This window comes from Polypterus senegalus, chromosome 14 (genome assembly GCF_016835505.1).
Source record: "Polypterus senegalus isolate Bchr_013 chromosome 14, ASM1683550v1, whole genome shotgun sequence".
Classification (NCBI taxonomy): domain Eukaryota; kingdom Metazoa; phylum Chordata; class Cladistia; order Polypteriformes; family Polypteridae; genus Polypterus; species Polypterus senegalus.
In genome coordinates this window covers 50,994,471-51,007,983 of record NC_053167.1, presented here as the reverse complement: position 1 = coordinate 51,007,983, position 13,513 = coordinate 50,994,471, and the positions used below count along the sequence as shown (strand labels likewise).

General features: G+C 39.2%; 1 protein-coding gene across 1 annotated transcript in view; it reads left to right on the top strand.

Annotated features, from left to right (window-relative positions):
• LOC120514398 overlaps positions 1-13,513 on the top strand; it is a 237,859-nt gene that overhangs the window by 199,995 nt on the left and 24,351 nt on the right. Inside the window, exon 6 of the mRNA XM_039734748.1 lies at positions 7,837-7,980. Within this exon, the coding sequence (XP_039590682.1) occupies positions 7,837-7,980 (144 nt within the window). The remainder of the gene's footprint in view (positions 1-7,836; positions 7,981-13,513) is intronic.

Below are 13,513 nucleotides of genomic sequence, written 5' to 3'. Positions count from 1 at the left end.
CAGATTTGAGGCTGTCATTATCTATGACTTCCTGTCTTGGTAAAAAGGCAGCTTTTATGCCTTGTCTGGACCACAGTATTAAAAGACTTGTTTTGACCATTAACTTTGAATATGTGACAGTGTATTCTTTTACCCATAGCAAGCATAATATATGAAATAGTTCTTCTACACTAGTAAGGGGGTTGCACTGGGATTTTCGCAAGTGCAGACAGGTTTTAAAAACCGTGGCCCAAACACTACAGCCTGGGAAGTATTTTCTTTAGGCTGAGTATACCTAATAAACCGGCCACTCTTTTTGTATGACATCTTCATCTTGCATGTTTTCTGAAGGCAACACTGTTGCAGTACTACAGCACTGAGCTGCATGTTTAACCACGGAAATGGAGTAAAGCAGAGTCTGTTTCAGTCAGCCTGAGTTGCAGTTTTGTTTAGAGCCCAGGCACTTGAAGGCTAGTCTGAGGACACTGAAGAGGTACTTACTGTTATGAACATCCCTGAATAAATATATCCATACATTAATCCATTATCTGAAACCTTTTCTTCAGTTACACCAATATTTAATTCACACCCATGTGACACTGTAACTGCAGCAAGAGAAAGGGCCAAAAGACAAGTTAAGATTTGTAACTGGGAAGTCAAAGATGCCCTATTGCCAATGCTAAAATCAAAATTTTAAATGGTTGTCAAATTCATTGTACAAAAGTCATTTTTCCAGGAACAATAACTAAATAAATATACAGTGATCCCTCACTATATTGCGCTTCGACTTTCGCGACTTCACTCCATCGCGGATTTTAAATGTAAGCATATCTAAATATATATAACAGATTTCTGCGGACAATGGGTCTTTTAGTTTATGGTACATGCTTCCTCAGTTTGTTTGCCCAGTTGATTTCACACAAGGGACGCTATTGGCGGATGGCTTAGAAGCTACCCAATCAGAGCATGTATTACATATTAACTAAAACTCCTCAATGATATACGATATGCTTCCCGCACTGTGCTTGATTGTTTGCTTTTCTCTGTCTCTCTCATTCTCTCTGCCTGACGGAGGGGGTGTGAGCAGAGGGGCTGTTTGCACAGTGGATACGGACGCTCCTTTACAAAATGCCGCTTTATCGCGGTGGCCCAAAAGCACGTATTGATTTTTTGATTGTTTGCTTTTCTCTCTCTCTCTGATATTCTCTGCTCCTGACACGCATTCTTTGAAGAGAAGAAGATCTATTTGCATTCTTTTAATTGTGAGAAAGAACTGTCATCTCTGTCTTGTCATGGAGCACAGTTTAAACTTTTGACTAAAGGGTGTTATTTCATGTCTAGAGGGCTCTAATAATGTTAACAGTGTGGGAGAGTTTATAAGGGCTTAAAATATATAAAAATAACCATACAAACATATGGTTTCTACTTCGCGGATTTTCATCTAGGAGGGATTACTGTACACTAATTTCTTTTGTTTCATTTGTTTTAAACTTATAATAATAATGAGAAAGTGCTCAGACTAGTGACCTTTATACCAACTTGTTGATGATGATTATTTACTTTAAATTATTTACTCAGCAATGGGGTATAAACTGTTCCTCCAAAATGCTAGCAAAGTTGGCATTAAAATGCAAAACTGTTTAATTAAAAAAAAAAACTTCATATAAGAAGACTGTTAAGAAAATCAAAAATCTTCATATTCCAAACCCTAAATGCAACAGGAGAGCACAATAAAAATTAAACTAAAGCATGTTATAACATAGGCACAATTAATCAGTAGCATTTAAAATCAAAAGTATTTATAAATACATTATGCTAGTAGCTACTGACTTATACGTAGAATGAACTTTTGGCCATGCCACCCACTCCTATTTTAGGTCACTGCTAGGGCATCTCCAACAGTTCAGACACCAAGCAATGGAAGCCATGACAAAAAGAATTTCTATATTACTGCTATAGTATATTTGGGAAATTTCAATATCAGGAAACATTAGAACCTTTCATATGTTACAATGGATGACACAGTGGACATGCACTTCATAGGGATGCATATTAGGAATATAATTGTGCTGTCACCATCACTGTAAGCTACATGTTTGGCTGGCAGGTTAAACAGAGAATTACCCTAAAACCCCTTTCTTTATATTTCCATTTAAAGGTAACATATTTTTCTTTCATGTGAGATAGATTGATGTTTTAGCAATAATTGTGAAATGTAAAAATGTCTGCTAATTACAGCTCAGTTTCTCTGTGTTTCCTGTAATGTAATGCCAGTTTTGAAGATGGATTCTGCAGTGCGGAGTCCCCTCAGAGCATCTTTCAGCACTGGCCATCAGGAGCTGACCAATTCACAGATGTCCTGCACTATAAATAATTGGAAATCCCCATGGAGCTGGTATTGTTTGTTTATTAGGTCACATCTGTCTGATGATTTCATTTTTATTTTGCAGATTCAGGTTAGACAGAATTACTTGCAAAGTTTAATTTAAACAATCAAAAAATTTTCAATACAAGCCAAAAAACAGAATTGAGACATTTTTAACTGCAGTCTAAATGTAGCTCATGTAGTGTCAAACGTAGCCAGTCCTTGTTTTCTAACTCATTCATACCATTGTGACTTTTCTCTAGTACTGCTCAAGGACTGACCCCACATACAGTGCAGCTATAGCAAAATGTCAAAATTAGGAAAATGAACGGCAAGACCACATGCTGACATGGGGCTTTGAAATGCATGTGCACCACTGTTTTGATTTTCAGATGCTTGCAGTGCAGTGAGACAAACTGTAAACTGTATTGTGCAAAATCTGAAACATATAAAATGGAAGTATCTCACACAATTGTAAGAGGTAGTGTATAAATAAAGCACTGAATGTGTATGCAATTTTTTTGCAGTATTATTTCATAATGTTCTCATCCCAGGGGAAAGAGTGAGCGAGAGAAAGGTAAGTAGAGAGTAAAGGGCTAGAAGAGGAATTTAAAAACCCAGGCTGTCCCCGAACCCTGAAGACTTGGGGTTTAAAATCCTCCTTAAAGTCAAAGCCTCACTGATCGTAGAGTCGGAAGTTGAGAAGAGATGTTAAGTTAGACAGACAGGAGCACTTTTGGGGACACAAGGGTGAGTTACTTTATCTCAGTAGTCTCAAACTCCAGTCCTGGAAGGCCGCAGTGGCTGCAGGTTTTCATTCTAACCCTTTTCTTAATTAGGGACCTGTTTTTGCTGCTAATTAATTTCTTTTGAAATCATTTTAATTGACTCAGAACCCTCAATTGTTTCTTTTTCCTTAATTGGGAAGTCAAACAATAATGAGATATAAAATAAACCAAAACATGACCAGCAAACTGTGTCCATTATAAAGTATCTGAAAATAAAGAAAGATGACGGCTCAGGTCCACAAAACATTTTAACAATGAGAGCAGCAACAAGCCTTAGAATTAAAGAACAGGCTTAAATAACAACAAGAATCGGCGCCTAATTAAGCAACTGGTTGGAGTGAAATTGGTTTGGAGTTTGAGGCCCTGACTTAGCTGGTCTTCTGTTGGCTCCCTAACTCCTCATTTCATTTCTGTTTGGGTGCCATTTAGGCAAAGAAAAGAAGCAATTCAGAGGAATGTTGAAGAAATTCAGGGGAACACATCTTAAAAAACTAGTCAACTCAAATGAAAGGAAAAGGAATTAATTTGCAGCAAAAACTGATCACCAATTAAGAAAAGGTTTAGAATGAGAACCTGCAGCCACTGCGGCCCTCCAGGACCGGGGTTTGAGACCACTGCTCTATCTAGTAGTGAGGTGAGGCCCAGGGTGCTGCAGGTTTTCTTGTTTTACTTGTGTGTGTTCTTGACTAGTAATCCCTTCCTTGGTTCTTTAATAAATTCTCTAGTGTTTCCTATCGTGGCCTTTGTTGGTACTATTTCAAGTAAGATGTGTGTTACCATGCAGCCCCATGTTGTACTGTATAATACTGTATTATTCTACACCTGGAGCTTGGGTAGGTTCAATGACTTCCTCAGCAGCACATAGTTTGTTAAACTCTCAGACTTGTGGTTCAAAGTCCACACTCTAAAACTTACGCAATAGCCTAATAAAGTCACTTGGATCGCACTCTTGGACTACTCTTCAAGTAGGTACCCTGGAATGCAGTGTAGCTTATCTGCTTGATTTATACAAAAGCTAACATTGGCCCAAAAAGTAACAGAAATGCAACCTATTCCGTTTACTTAACTGGTTAGCTGTGAAGATGTGAGCAAACACAGGGGTCCAGCAGTAGATTATACCCTGTCAACCACTTGAGATTCACAGATTGTCCGCCACAATTAGGAAGAGTAACTATGCTTGTTGTTCACCAAAACAACAGTGATAGATAGATAAATAAATAAGATGACATTTGCCCGTCTGAGTTGGGCCTCATTACAAAGTGAGGGTTACAGCACTGTGTGGACGTGGCACTTTCAAATAATTCTAAGAAAAGAAGCTCAAAAAAATCAGGTTTAACATCAAAGTGGTTATGAATATTATTGTCATGGGAACTGCAGCCAAAGAAATGAAATGTGTCATCTTCATTCTGTAGATGTGCACAGTTTATATTAATTCTCCTTTATCTGTTCTTCTGCATGAGCCGAATTAGCTGCCAACACATTTTTAGTCTTATGTAAGGGCCTGGATGGCTGCCAAAATAACATACGTTTTGTTTTGAAACTGTCAAGAAAAAATAGTACTTAGTACCAATAAACCCTCGTTTGCTAAAAAAAAAAAAAAATCTGTCTTTTGGTATCTAGTTATAATTAAACAAAAAGTAACTCCTCACTGTCCAATATAGAGTATACAGTGCCATGGTTTACCTTCCAGGGGTCAAAGCCCCATTTTTGTTCTTCCAAGTTCTGTAGTCTGATCTCATGTCAGCCAGTGTGATATGAAAACAGAAAAACAGCAATAAGCGCCTCAGAAATTCTTAACAGCATAAAAAATGCACCAGAGAGAAGACAAAAGCCTTAATGCCTACTTTTGTGTTTCATGCTTGACACTCGGGGTGTTTGTGAAGGTAAGCACAGCAGCCCCTGCGCTTGACTGCAAGAGTAGGTTAATTGGAGAACCGGGGATGGAACTTGCAGAAAACACAAAGAGAAACATTGAAATGTGAATAATTAATCATGAGGATGGGACTCCTCTTGTTCTTATTCAATGACAAACAAAGGCATTAATCAGACACAAACTGATATTTTACTACATGTAGCAGTGCCAGTGTCAAAAGGTCTTGCTTTAAAAGCCTCTAACATTGCACTGGTAACCATTTCTGTCTTTGTCATCGTTGGTCATTATATGCATTTTGAAATGCATTCATTTTGGATCTTGTTTTATAACATCCACAGTGTCTGACTTTAAATTGTCAAGTGGAAAACGGACATAAAATGTCAAATCCACAATATAAACACATGTTGTACAGGGTGAGGCAGAAAGGACGGACGTCTTTGAAATGGCTAGAACTCACCACTAGGTGGAGTGACAGATGTGCGGTAGATGGCGTTAGGTTTGCGAAGTCTTAGCATTTTATTACTTTCTTTTTAGTTGAAGCCATGGAGCCGTGGACGATAGAACACTGCGTTTTTGCGTACGACTGTGTTGTCAAGAACAACCAATCTATTACCGTAGTTCAGCGTGAGTTTCGTTGCCATTTCAATATCCACAGAAATAAAGCTGTTTCCGCTCATAACACTATCCTACGTTAGGTTAAAGCACTTCGTACACGAGGTACACTAATGAAGAAAAGACCACCGGGGGCTACACGAATGGCATGTACCCCTGAAAATGTGGAAAGCATACGACTAGCCCTGCTGCGCAGTCCAAGTCAATCTGCTCGGAAGCATTCTTCTGAACTTGGCCTCTGTAATCGTTCGATAAGACGTATTTTGTATTTAGACCTGCATTTCCATCCCTACAAATTGTCAAATGCTATTTCAATATGAACTCAAATCTTTCAATAAATTTCTTTGCAAGACAAAATTAACAATTTTGTGATTTTGTTAAAAACGTCTGTCCTTTTCGCCTCACCCTGTATTTTCTACTAGTAGGACCAGCTCACTACATGAAAATGACTGAGAAACAGCAGCTTTAAATTTTAGCAGTGACGACTCATTATGGCCCAGATCTGGCATGACTCCTTGCAGAAAATGGTGAGGGTGGCCTCTTCAGCTTAGCTGGTTAGATCACTTGTGTCTGGTCAGCAAAGAGGCTGGAAACACAAGGGATTGGGGGAAAGCCATCAAAGGTATGAAAGAAAAGCCTATTTTCAATAATCTTCTCAGCCCTATAGAATTCCATTTTGGGGATAAAGTTCCACAATATGGTCTTTATAACCAGAATTGTTTTTTGAAATTCATTGCCTCATCTATGTTTTTGTATCCTAGTGTACTAAGGTTACTGTATAATACAGGCAAGCTCAGCCAAACTGATATATAGCATCAGCAAGTCCTATTGAGAAAAACCTGCCGGAGTCGTACTGCTTCTTGGCGAGGACAGGCAGCCCGAGGTCAGCCCTGGGTGCCTGGCTTTTTTGACAGAACATTTAGGCCCAGAGTTGATGGGACATTTGAATTCACCTGAGTGTAACCTGGTGGCCCTATGGCTTTGAAGGACTATGACAAAGTGATACCAAGAGAAGCCCTGGCAGTTGGACCTAGATGTGGTATGAAATGATTAATCCTTGCCTGCGACTTGCACAACTCAGATTTCTAGATATTGAAAGCAAAAGAAAAGACGATAAAGAGAAGCACTTAACACCTAAGGAGACTGAGAGCACAAAGGAAAAAATAAAATAGCTACATGAAGATAGGCATCTTGAACATGGCATCCGTGTGTTTATTGGTGTTTAGTGTCAAGTGTAAATAATGAATGCCTTATTTTGATGCATTAAGAGCTAATGCTAAGCCTGCCCCTGTAGCGCCATCCTAAACCAGGTACAGAATATCAATTCTCTTTGATAAAACTAAAGCCAGTTACACTATAACATAAAATATGGCTGGAAACAGGTTGATTTAGGTATAGTGAACTTCTGTACATAATAATGTGACTGAGTGATTTGATTTGATTTTGACTTGTGTCGTGTGTGTGCATCAGAGGGTCACCTTCTGGGCTCGTCAGAGGTCAGCACTACCACCCCGGGACATAAGGGGGTGCAATCGCTGACTCTTCTCTGAGCTGTGGATGGAAAGAGACACAGAAGGCACTCAAGGAGGGCAACTGACCCCGCCCCTTCCAGTCCATGAACTATAAAAGTGGGGCGTTCCTGGAAGGACACGTCTCACTTGGGAGCTGAGCCTCCCCTACTATGGAGCTCCAACACTGAAGCCTGACCACTCTCTAGAACCCATTCACTGCAGCCTAAGGCTACATTTTCCTTTTGTTTTCTTGTCATGCCATTGTGTGCCTGTTGGTTTCAACAAACTAATTATTTTAAGCAAACAGGGCGGCCCAGTTGGAACCCAGCATTTCATCTTGACTTCTGTCTTTCCCACAACTGACAACACTTCGAATAATTCATGTGATTGATTATGAAGTACCATGAGAAAGCTGGGCTCGCATATTACCTTTAGGAAGTCTAAAGTCTACCAATCTCGTATAATTTTTCCCCCCGTGTGGGCCGTGTGGTTCACCATCTTTTTGTGGTTTAGATGAAAGTTGGTTCTATGTTCCTATCCTAGTATAACTGTTATGGGGGTTGGGGTTGGTGATTGACTTCAGAGTTTTGCAGGTCATTTTTTAATTGTGTTCAGCTATTGTTACCTTCTCCCAGTACAGTAACACTCTGGAAGGTTTACTAGGGGAGTGTGGTGTCACATGTCTGCTTTTCCTTTCTTGTGAGGCAGGACTCTGGCTTTATGGGAAATGGAGAACAGTATATTTGGAAACCTCCAGAAGAAGAAGAAGGGCTGTCCGTCAGTACTGGGCGCATTGGAATGCCAAATGTCTCCACTGGTGACCTAAGCCATGGACCTGCTGTGTCTGTTGAGGTGAGGACTGCAGATGTTAATATCTTGTAGCTTTTATTTACGGATTCTGATCAGATCAAAGGATTCTAAATATTTTATTTAGCAGAGATAACGTTTTTGTTTGGTGTATACAGTAGCATATAGCATTATAAGAAAAGCAGAGGATTTCCCAAAACTTTGAGAAATAAATGCAATATGTATAATATTAAATGTAATGTTTCTTCCATTATTTAGTAATTGCTGTTCTGATTTTTTTCTTTTTTTAGCTAAAGGTTACTATTCTTGTTTTCTTGACCCAACATCTTGTGAACATACATGGTTATTGAGATAAACGCAACACGTTCACAAATTTTGTTTTTGAACTTGTTTATGGTGATTTCAGAAGGTGAAAAGATTGGAAATTGGCTTCATCTTAGCACAAAGAAAAAATATGCAGCAGTATGGAGATGAAAAGAAGTAGCAGCTAAAAAAAGTGCATGGCATTGGGCTGAGATGTTTTAGAGAGAAAAGGGAATTTCAGTAACATGCATGGATAGAGACTTGGGGAATGATTCCTTCCATAATGGTGAAACTAAAAACTCATTTTCCAAATCCAGATTCTGTTCTGGGAAGAATCACAATGTCACCTGAGAGCTGTAAGGAAATTGTGAAGCACATCTCTCGAGGTAAAAGCAGGGCCATAAAACCAACAACATATAGTCTGCAATTACAGGAGCAAATAAAAACCAAAATCTTTTGGCTCCGTGATCACTGTTGTATTGTTGTATATTTCCACATTGCATTTTTTACTTTCTAAGTCTGCTTTCAAATACATATGTTGTGTTTGAACATTAATCAAGATGTATCTCCTCCCAGTGTTCCACTTCTTTATTGGGGTTCGTGAGAGGAGCAAAAGAAATAAAGTTGGTGCTGGGCAAAGAAGAGCGAGTTTGGTGAGGTGGAAGTGCAAGGGGCCATCATTCAGATAGATTAACTTCGGCATGAAGGCCTTGGTGGAAAGCTCATCCAAAAACAAGCATCAGAAAATAGTGGCATTTGTACATTTAAATAAGAGGGATAATGTTTTGTGATGAATCTTGACTGTCCTCCTGGCTGTGTAAGCGTAACATTTAATTAGCCTTTCAAAACAGAGACTGTATTTGTTAAGGCTTCTTTAATTTACAGGGAATTCAGTAGTTTTTCTGTTTTGAATGGCATATTTAATCATCTTTTATAAGTTCTCCTGGGCCAATTGTTTGAGTCAGAGAATTCAATTCTCATATTGTTTTCTTTCTTTAATGTTTTATAATAGTTAGGAATATTCTGCTGTCTTTTCCTAGGGCCCAATTATGGTTGCCAGAGGCATGGCCATGGAGGTCAAGGTACCTGACATCATTGATGAGTTCAAAGGTTGCTTGTGACTTCCTTTCCTTGTTTGCGCATACTCAAATAAAAAAAAGAAAAAATCTCCTTGTGCACACATTAGTTTGCTGCTCAGATTTCCTGGTTCGTGATTTTTGCTTTGATTTTCCCCTCTACTATTCACGGATCACAATTTGGCATAGCTGAAAGATAGACTTTTTTCTGGTTTCAACTCATCATTTTACACACTCGTATGTCATCTTACACACTTTAACCCTGGTGCCGCTCTCTGTGAGGTTTAATGATATCCATCGATTTTCAGGTCTACATAATCCAATTCTGGGTCAGAGCCCATCTGAAAACCAAAGCTGTCAGTTACAGCAGCGGTTCCCAAACTGTGGTGTACGCGGAGCCTTTAAGGTGGTACGCATCGCGGTCCCTGAAATTTAATTTATCTGTGCAAAACCCTTTATGACAAGCCTGTTGTGAGCAAAAACCAATGAAACTGTTTAAATACAATAATACATGGATTCCCAAATTTAGTGTGGTGTGAAATTTCGTCATCTGAATAAATAAACCTATTATTCAAATCAGTATTTAGTTCATTTAATACTACCATAATTCCGTTTCGTGGAAGTCAACTTCTACTTCACTGTTTGAGCTTTTGGTCACTAGATGAAAGCACAACGCCGACACTATTTAGTCTTCGGTAACTCTGCCTCACAGAAACCGCTCGCATTTGTTGTTATATGTGCACTGCCGCTGTATCGCATCGTAGTCGCTAGATCTAAGCACAAAGCCGATCCCATTTCGTCTTTAGTAACTGCGTCACATACAGGCCGAAGGCAGGATTTAGTTTCGGGGCGGAATTTATCAATTTATGTACATGCGCAAACTTTTCATTAATTTTATGCATAATTTCTTCCAATTCTTTAACTTTTATTCACATTTCAGGGCGGAATTTATCAATTTATGTACATGCGCAAATTTTGTCATTAATTTTATGCATAATTTCTTCCAATTCTTTAATTTTTATTCACATTTCGGGGTGGAATTTATCAATTTATGTACATGCACAAATTATTTCATTAATTTTATGCATAATTTCTTCCAATTCTTTAACTTTTACTCACATTTTGGGGTGGTTTAGACCCGAACTCCCCCCCACAGCTCTCCCTCCCTTTCAACAAGGTGCGGGTGGTACGCAACGCAACTCACTTAACCTCAGGTGGTACTTGACGTCCAAAAGTTTGGGAGCCCCTGAGTTACAGGACACATTCAAATACACACTTCCTGGTTCACTCTCAATTTAGGATCACCAATCAACCTTATATAAATTTATATTAGTTTTTTTTTTTTTTTTATTGGCTTACTTTTTCATTTATATAGTTTACTGTTTGAGCAGAATTCTGTCATCCTCTAGGGGACTATGGCATTGCTAATACTCAGGAAGCAAAGTGTAAATTTGCCATTACACCTCAAGATCTCTGTCGCCACCCCTTATCCATCACTGACAGCTGGTATCTATCCTGGCAGCCTAGACTGGAAGGTAGGGCTCAACCCTGGCAAGGACTCATTCACATAAAGACACACACTCAGTCGGTCCAAACTCCCCAGTCAACCCAACAGCTTGAGAGAAAGACACAATGCTGCCTTAAGATACCCAGTTAGTAGTTAATTTACAAACAACTTGACAAAAAAGTAAGGCTGAACACGGATGAAAGAATCAGATAGTTGCCAGCTACTTGATAGAAAATTCTATTTTGTTTCAATCAATTTTGTTTTCACTGCAATTCATGCAGATTGTAAGGCAACATGCGTTTTTGTCCAAGCCTTAAAACTAAGGTTTAATGAATGGTACTTCAGTTAAAGACAGTTCATTCATAAACTGACATCTAGTGTAGCTTTTCGCATCATAAATCATAAAGACTGTTTTTTGAGAGATAATGACAGACGTGGCAAGCCCAATGAATCACATATTGAATTTGGCTAAGATTAATCTGTGGTAACTAAAAAACAAAGTTTACTCATAGGCTGTGACGTCTTCATTGCTACACAGTAAAGGTGGGTTTAAAAAGTAGAAGTATAGATGGCACAAAAATGTGTGACTCCATTAGGTCTATAAACGTGGTAGTAAAGGTAATAGTAGTATTGTGATGTGTGCAGAGTACTGTGAAAATTTTTACTTGGAAGTCCAACCAACATGCAACAAGTTGCCAGTCTCTGGTGCCATAATAAACAAGAATGTAGTAAAATGCAGAACCTTTTTTATTCAACAGAAAATACAAGTCTGCTTACCTGATGTACATCTTACCCTTGGTCCATACCGTAGTTATGCTGTCAGTTCTTAAAACCTTGTGGAAAACAACTGGAGTAAAATTTAGTTCAAAAAGTAAGATGCTTATTATGGCCAGCAATGAATAAGGCTGTTTTTATTGGCTGTATTGTCAACAGGATACAATGCTTCTTTCATTTTGCAGAATAAATCTGGAGAGTGTTATGAGGCCATACCTTAGTCAGCCTGCAAGTGTATTCCTGTGATAACCACTGGTAGGATGAGCAAGTCGTCTGTAGTTGCTGATTGTCAAATGATGGAAGAAACCTTAAGGTCATTGCTTAGCATGTCTCAGTTCTTGTCCTTTGCCTAGAAAAGCAATGTCAGACCTATAAGGGGTGGAATGCAGGGACCAAACCTGAACAACATGCCATATATGTTGTCGTAGACAGGGCTGCAGGTTTGGGGTGTTCGTGATCCCTTTTCCTCCACTCCAGCCATGTCTGAGAGATGATCCTGTTAGGTTAGTTTGTGACTCTGACCAAGTGTGAGGTACCACCGGTGTGTGAATGATAAACAGTTGCAAGGTGGGCACTTGCTGTAGGTCTGGTACCAAATAGAGCTGAGATGTCACAGATCCCAGTGGCCCTGAATTATAGGTTTATAGAATACAATACAATTTATTTTTGTATAGCCCAAAATCACACAAGGAGTGCCACAATGGGCTTTAACAGGCCCTGCCTCTTGACAGCCCCCCCCAGCCTTGACTCTCTAAGAAGACAAGAAAAAACTCCCAAAAAACCCCAGTAGGGAAAAAAATGGAAGAAACCTCGTGAAAGGCAGTTCAAAGAGAGACCCCTTTCCAGGTAGGTTGGGCGTGCAGTTGGTATCAAAAGGAAGGGGGTCAATACAATACAATACACAGAACAGAACAAATCCTCAATACAGTACAAAAATAAAATTTTTTAGAAGTACGTAACAGAATTTAACAGTAGATGACATCACAATATGATTTGGATTTGTTTAGAGTCCTGGAGACCTCATCCATCAAGCTGCCTCCCCCATTTGGCCATTACACAGCTGAAACAGTGCTGGGCCAGCCAATCTGATGAAAGGACCTCTCTTTCCCATGATTCCAGCAATCCTCCATCAGGGAGGACTTTACCATAAGCAGGCACAACAACTTGGCAGGTGGGCCATGGCACCAAGTGCCACATTTGAGTACCGAGAAGAGCAACGGAATAGGTGAGGGTTAGTATCAAATTATAACTATCATGTTACTTCTGTTTTAGTGCTAATGACAGACAACAGAGATGCAGTCTGTACAGTAAATCAGCAGCTCTAGTCAGGGTATGCTAAACTGAAGTAGTGAGTCTGCAGCTGGGATTTAAAAGCTGAGACCGAAGGGGCATCTCTTATTGTAGCAGGCAGACCATTTTATGTGGTCCTCATTGTCACATTTACAGTGAAACTGTTAGTTGCATGTGTTAACCGAGAGGCAACATGCAGCCACAAGTGTGAACTGAATGAATACAGCAAAAATGATCTGCTTTACTTCATTGGGCCAGTTCTTCAAGAGGTAGATGGAAAAGATCAAGCAAAATTTAAATGCATTGTATGCCACAGACATAATTATGAAACTGGTTACAGAGGGAGCATAACGACAAAATCAACACTAAATGCACTTCTGGGTATACTTTTTTAGTTTTAATTTCTTTCTCACCTAATGTAGTTGAAAATCTCTAAGCCGTTTGTAGGCTGATTTTAAATGTATATTTCATGACAGTGATGGACAGTGACCCTGGCGATGGACTTTGCATTTTTTTATTTCTCATCAGCACCCTCTCTTTGTAGTATTTGCTTGAGTGAACAGGTTTTTCTTCCTTTCACATAACCATTCAAACAAAGAAGACCATCCATTTATTGTCCCCCAGCAAC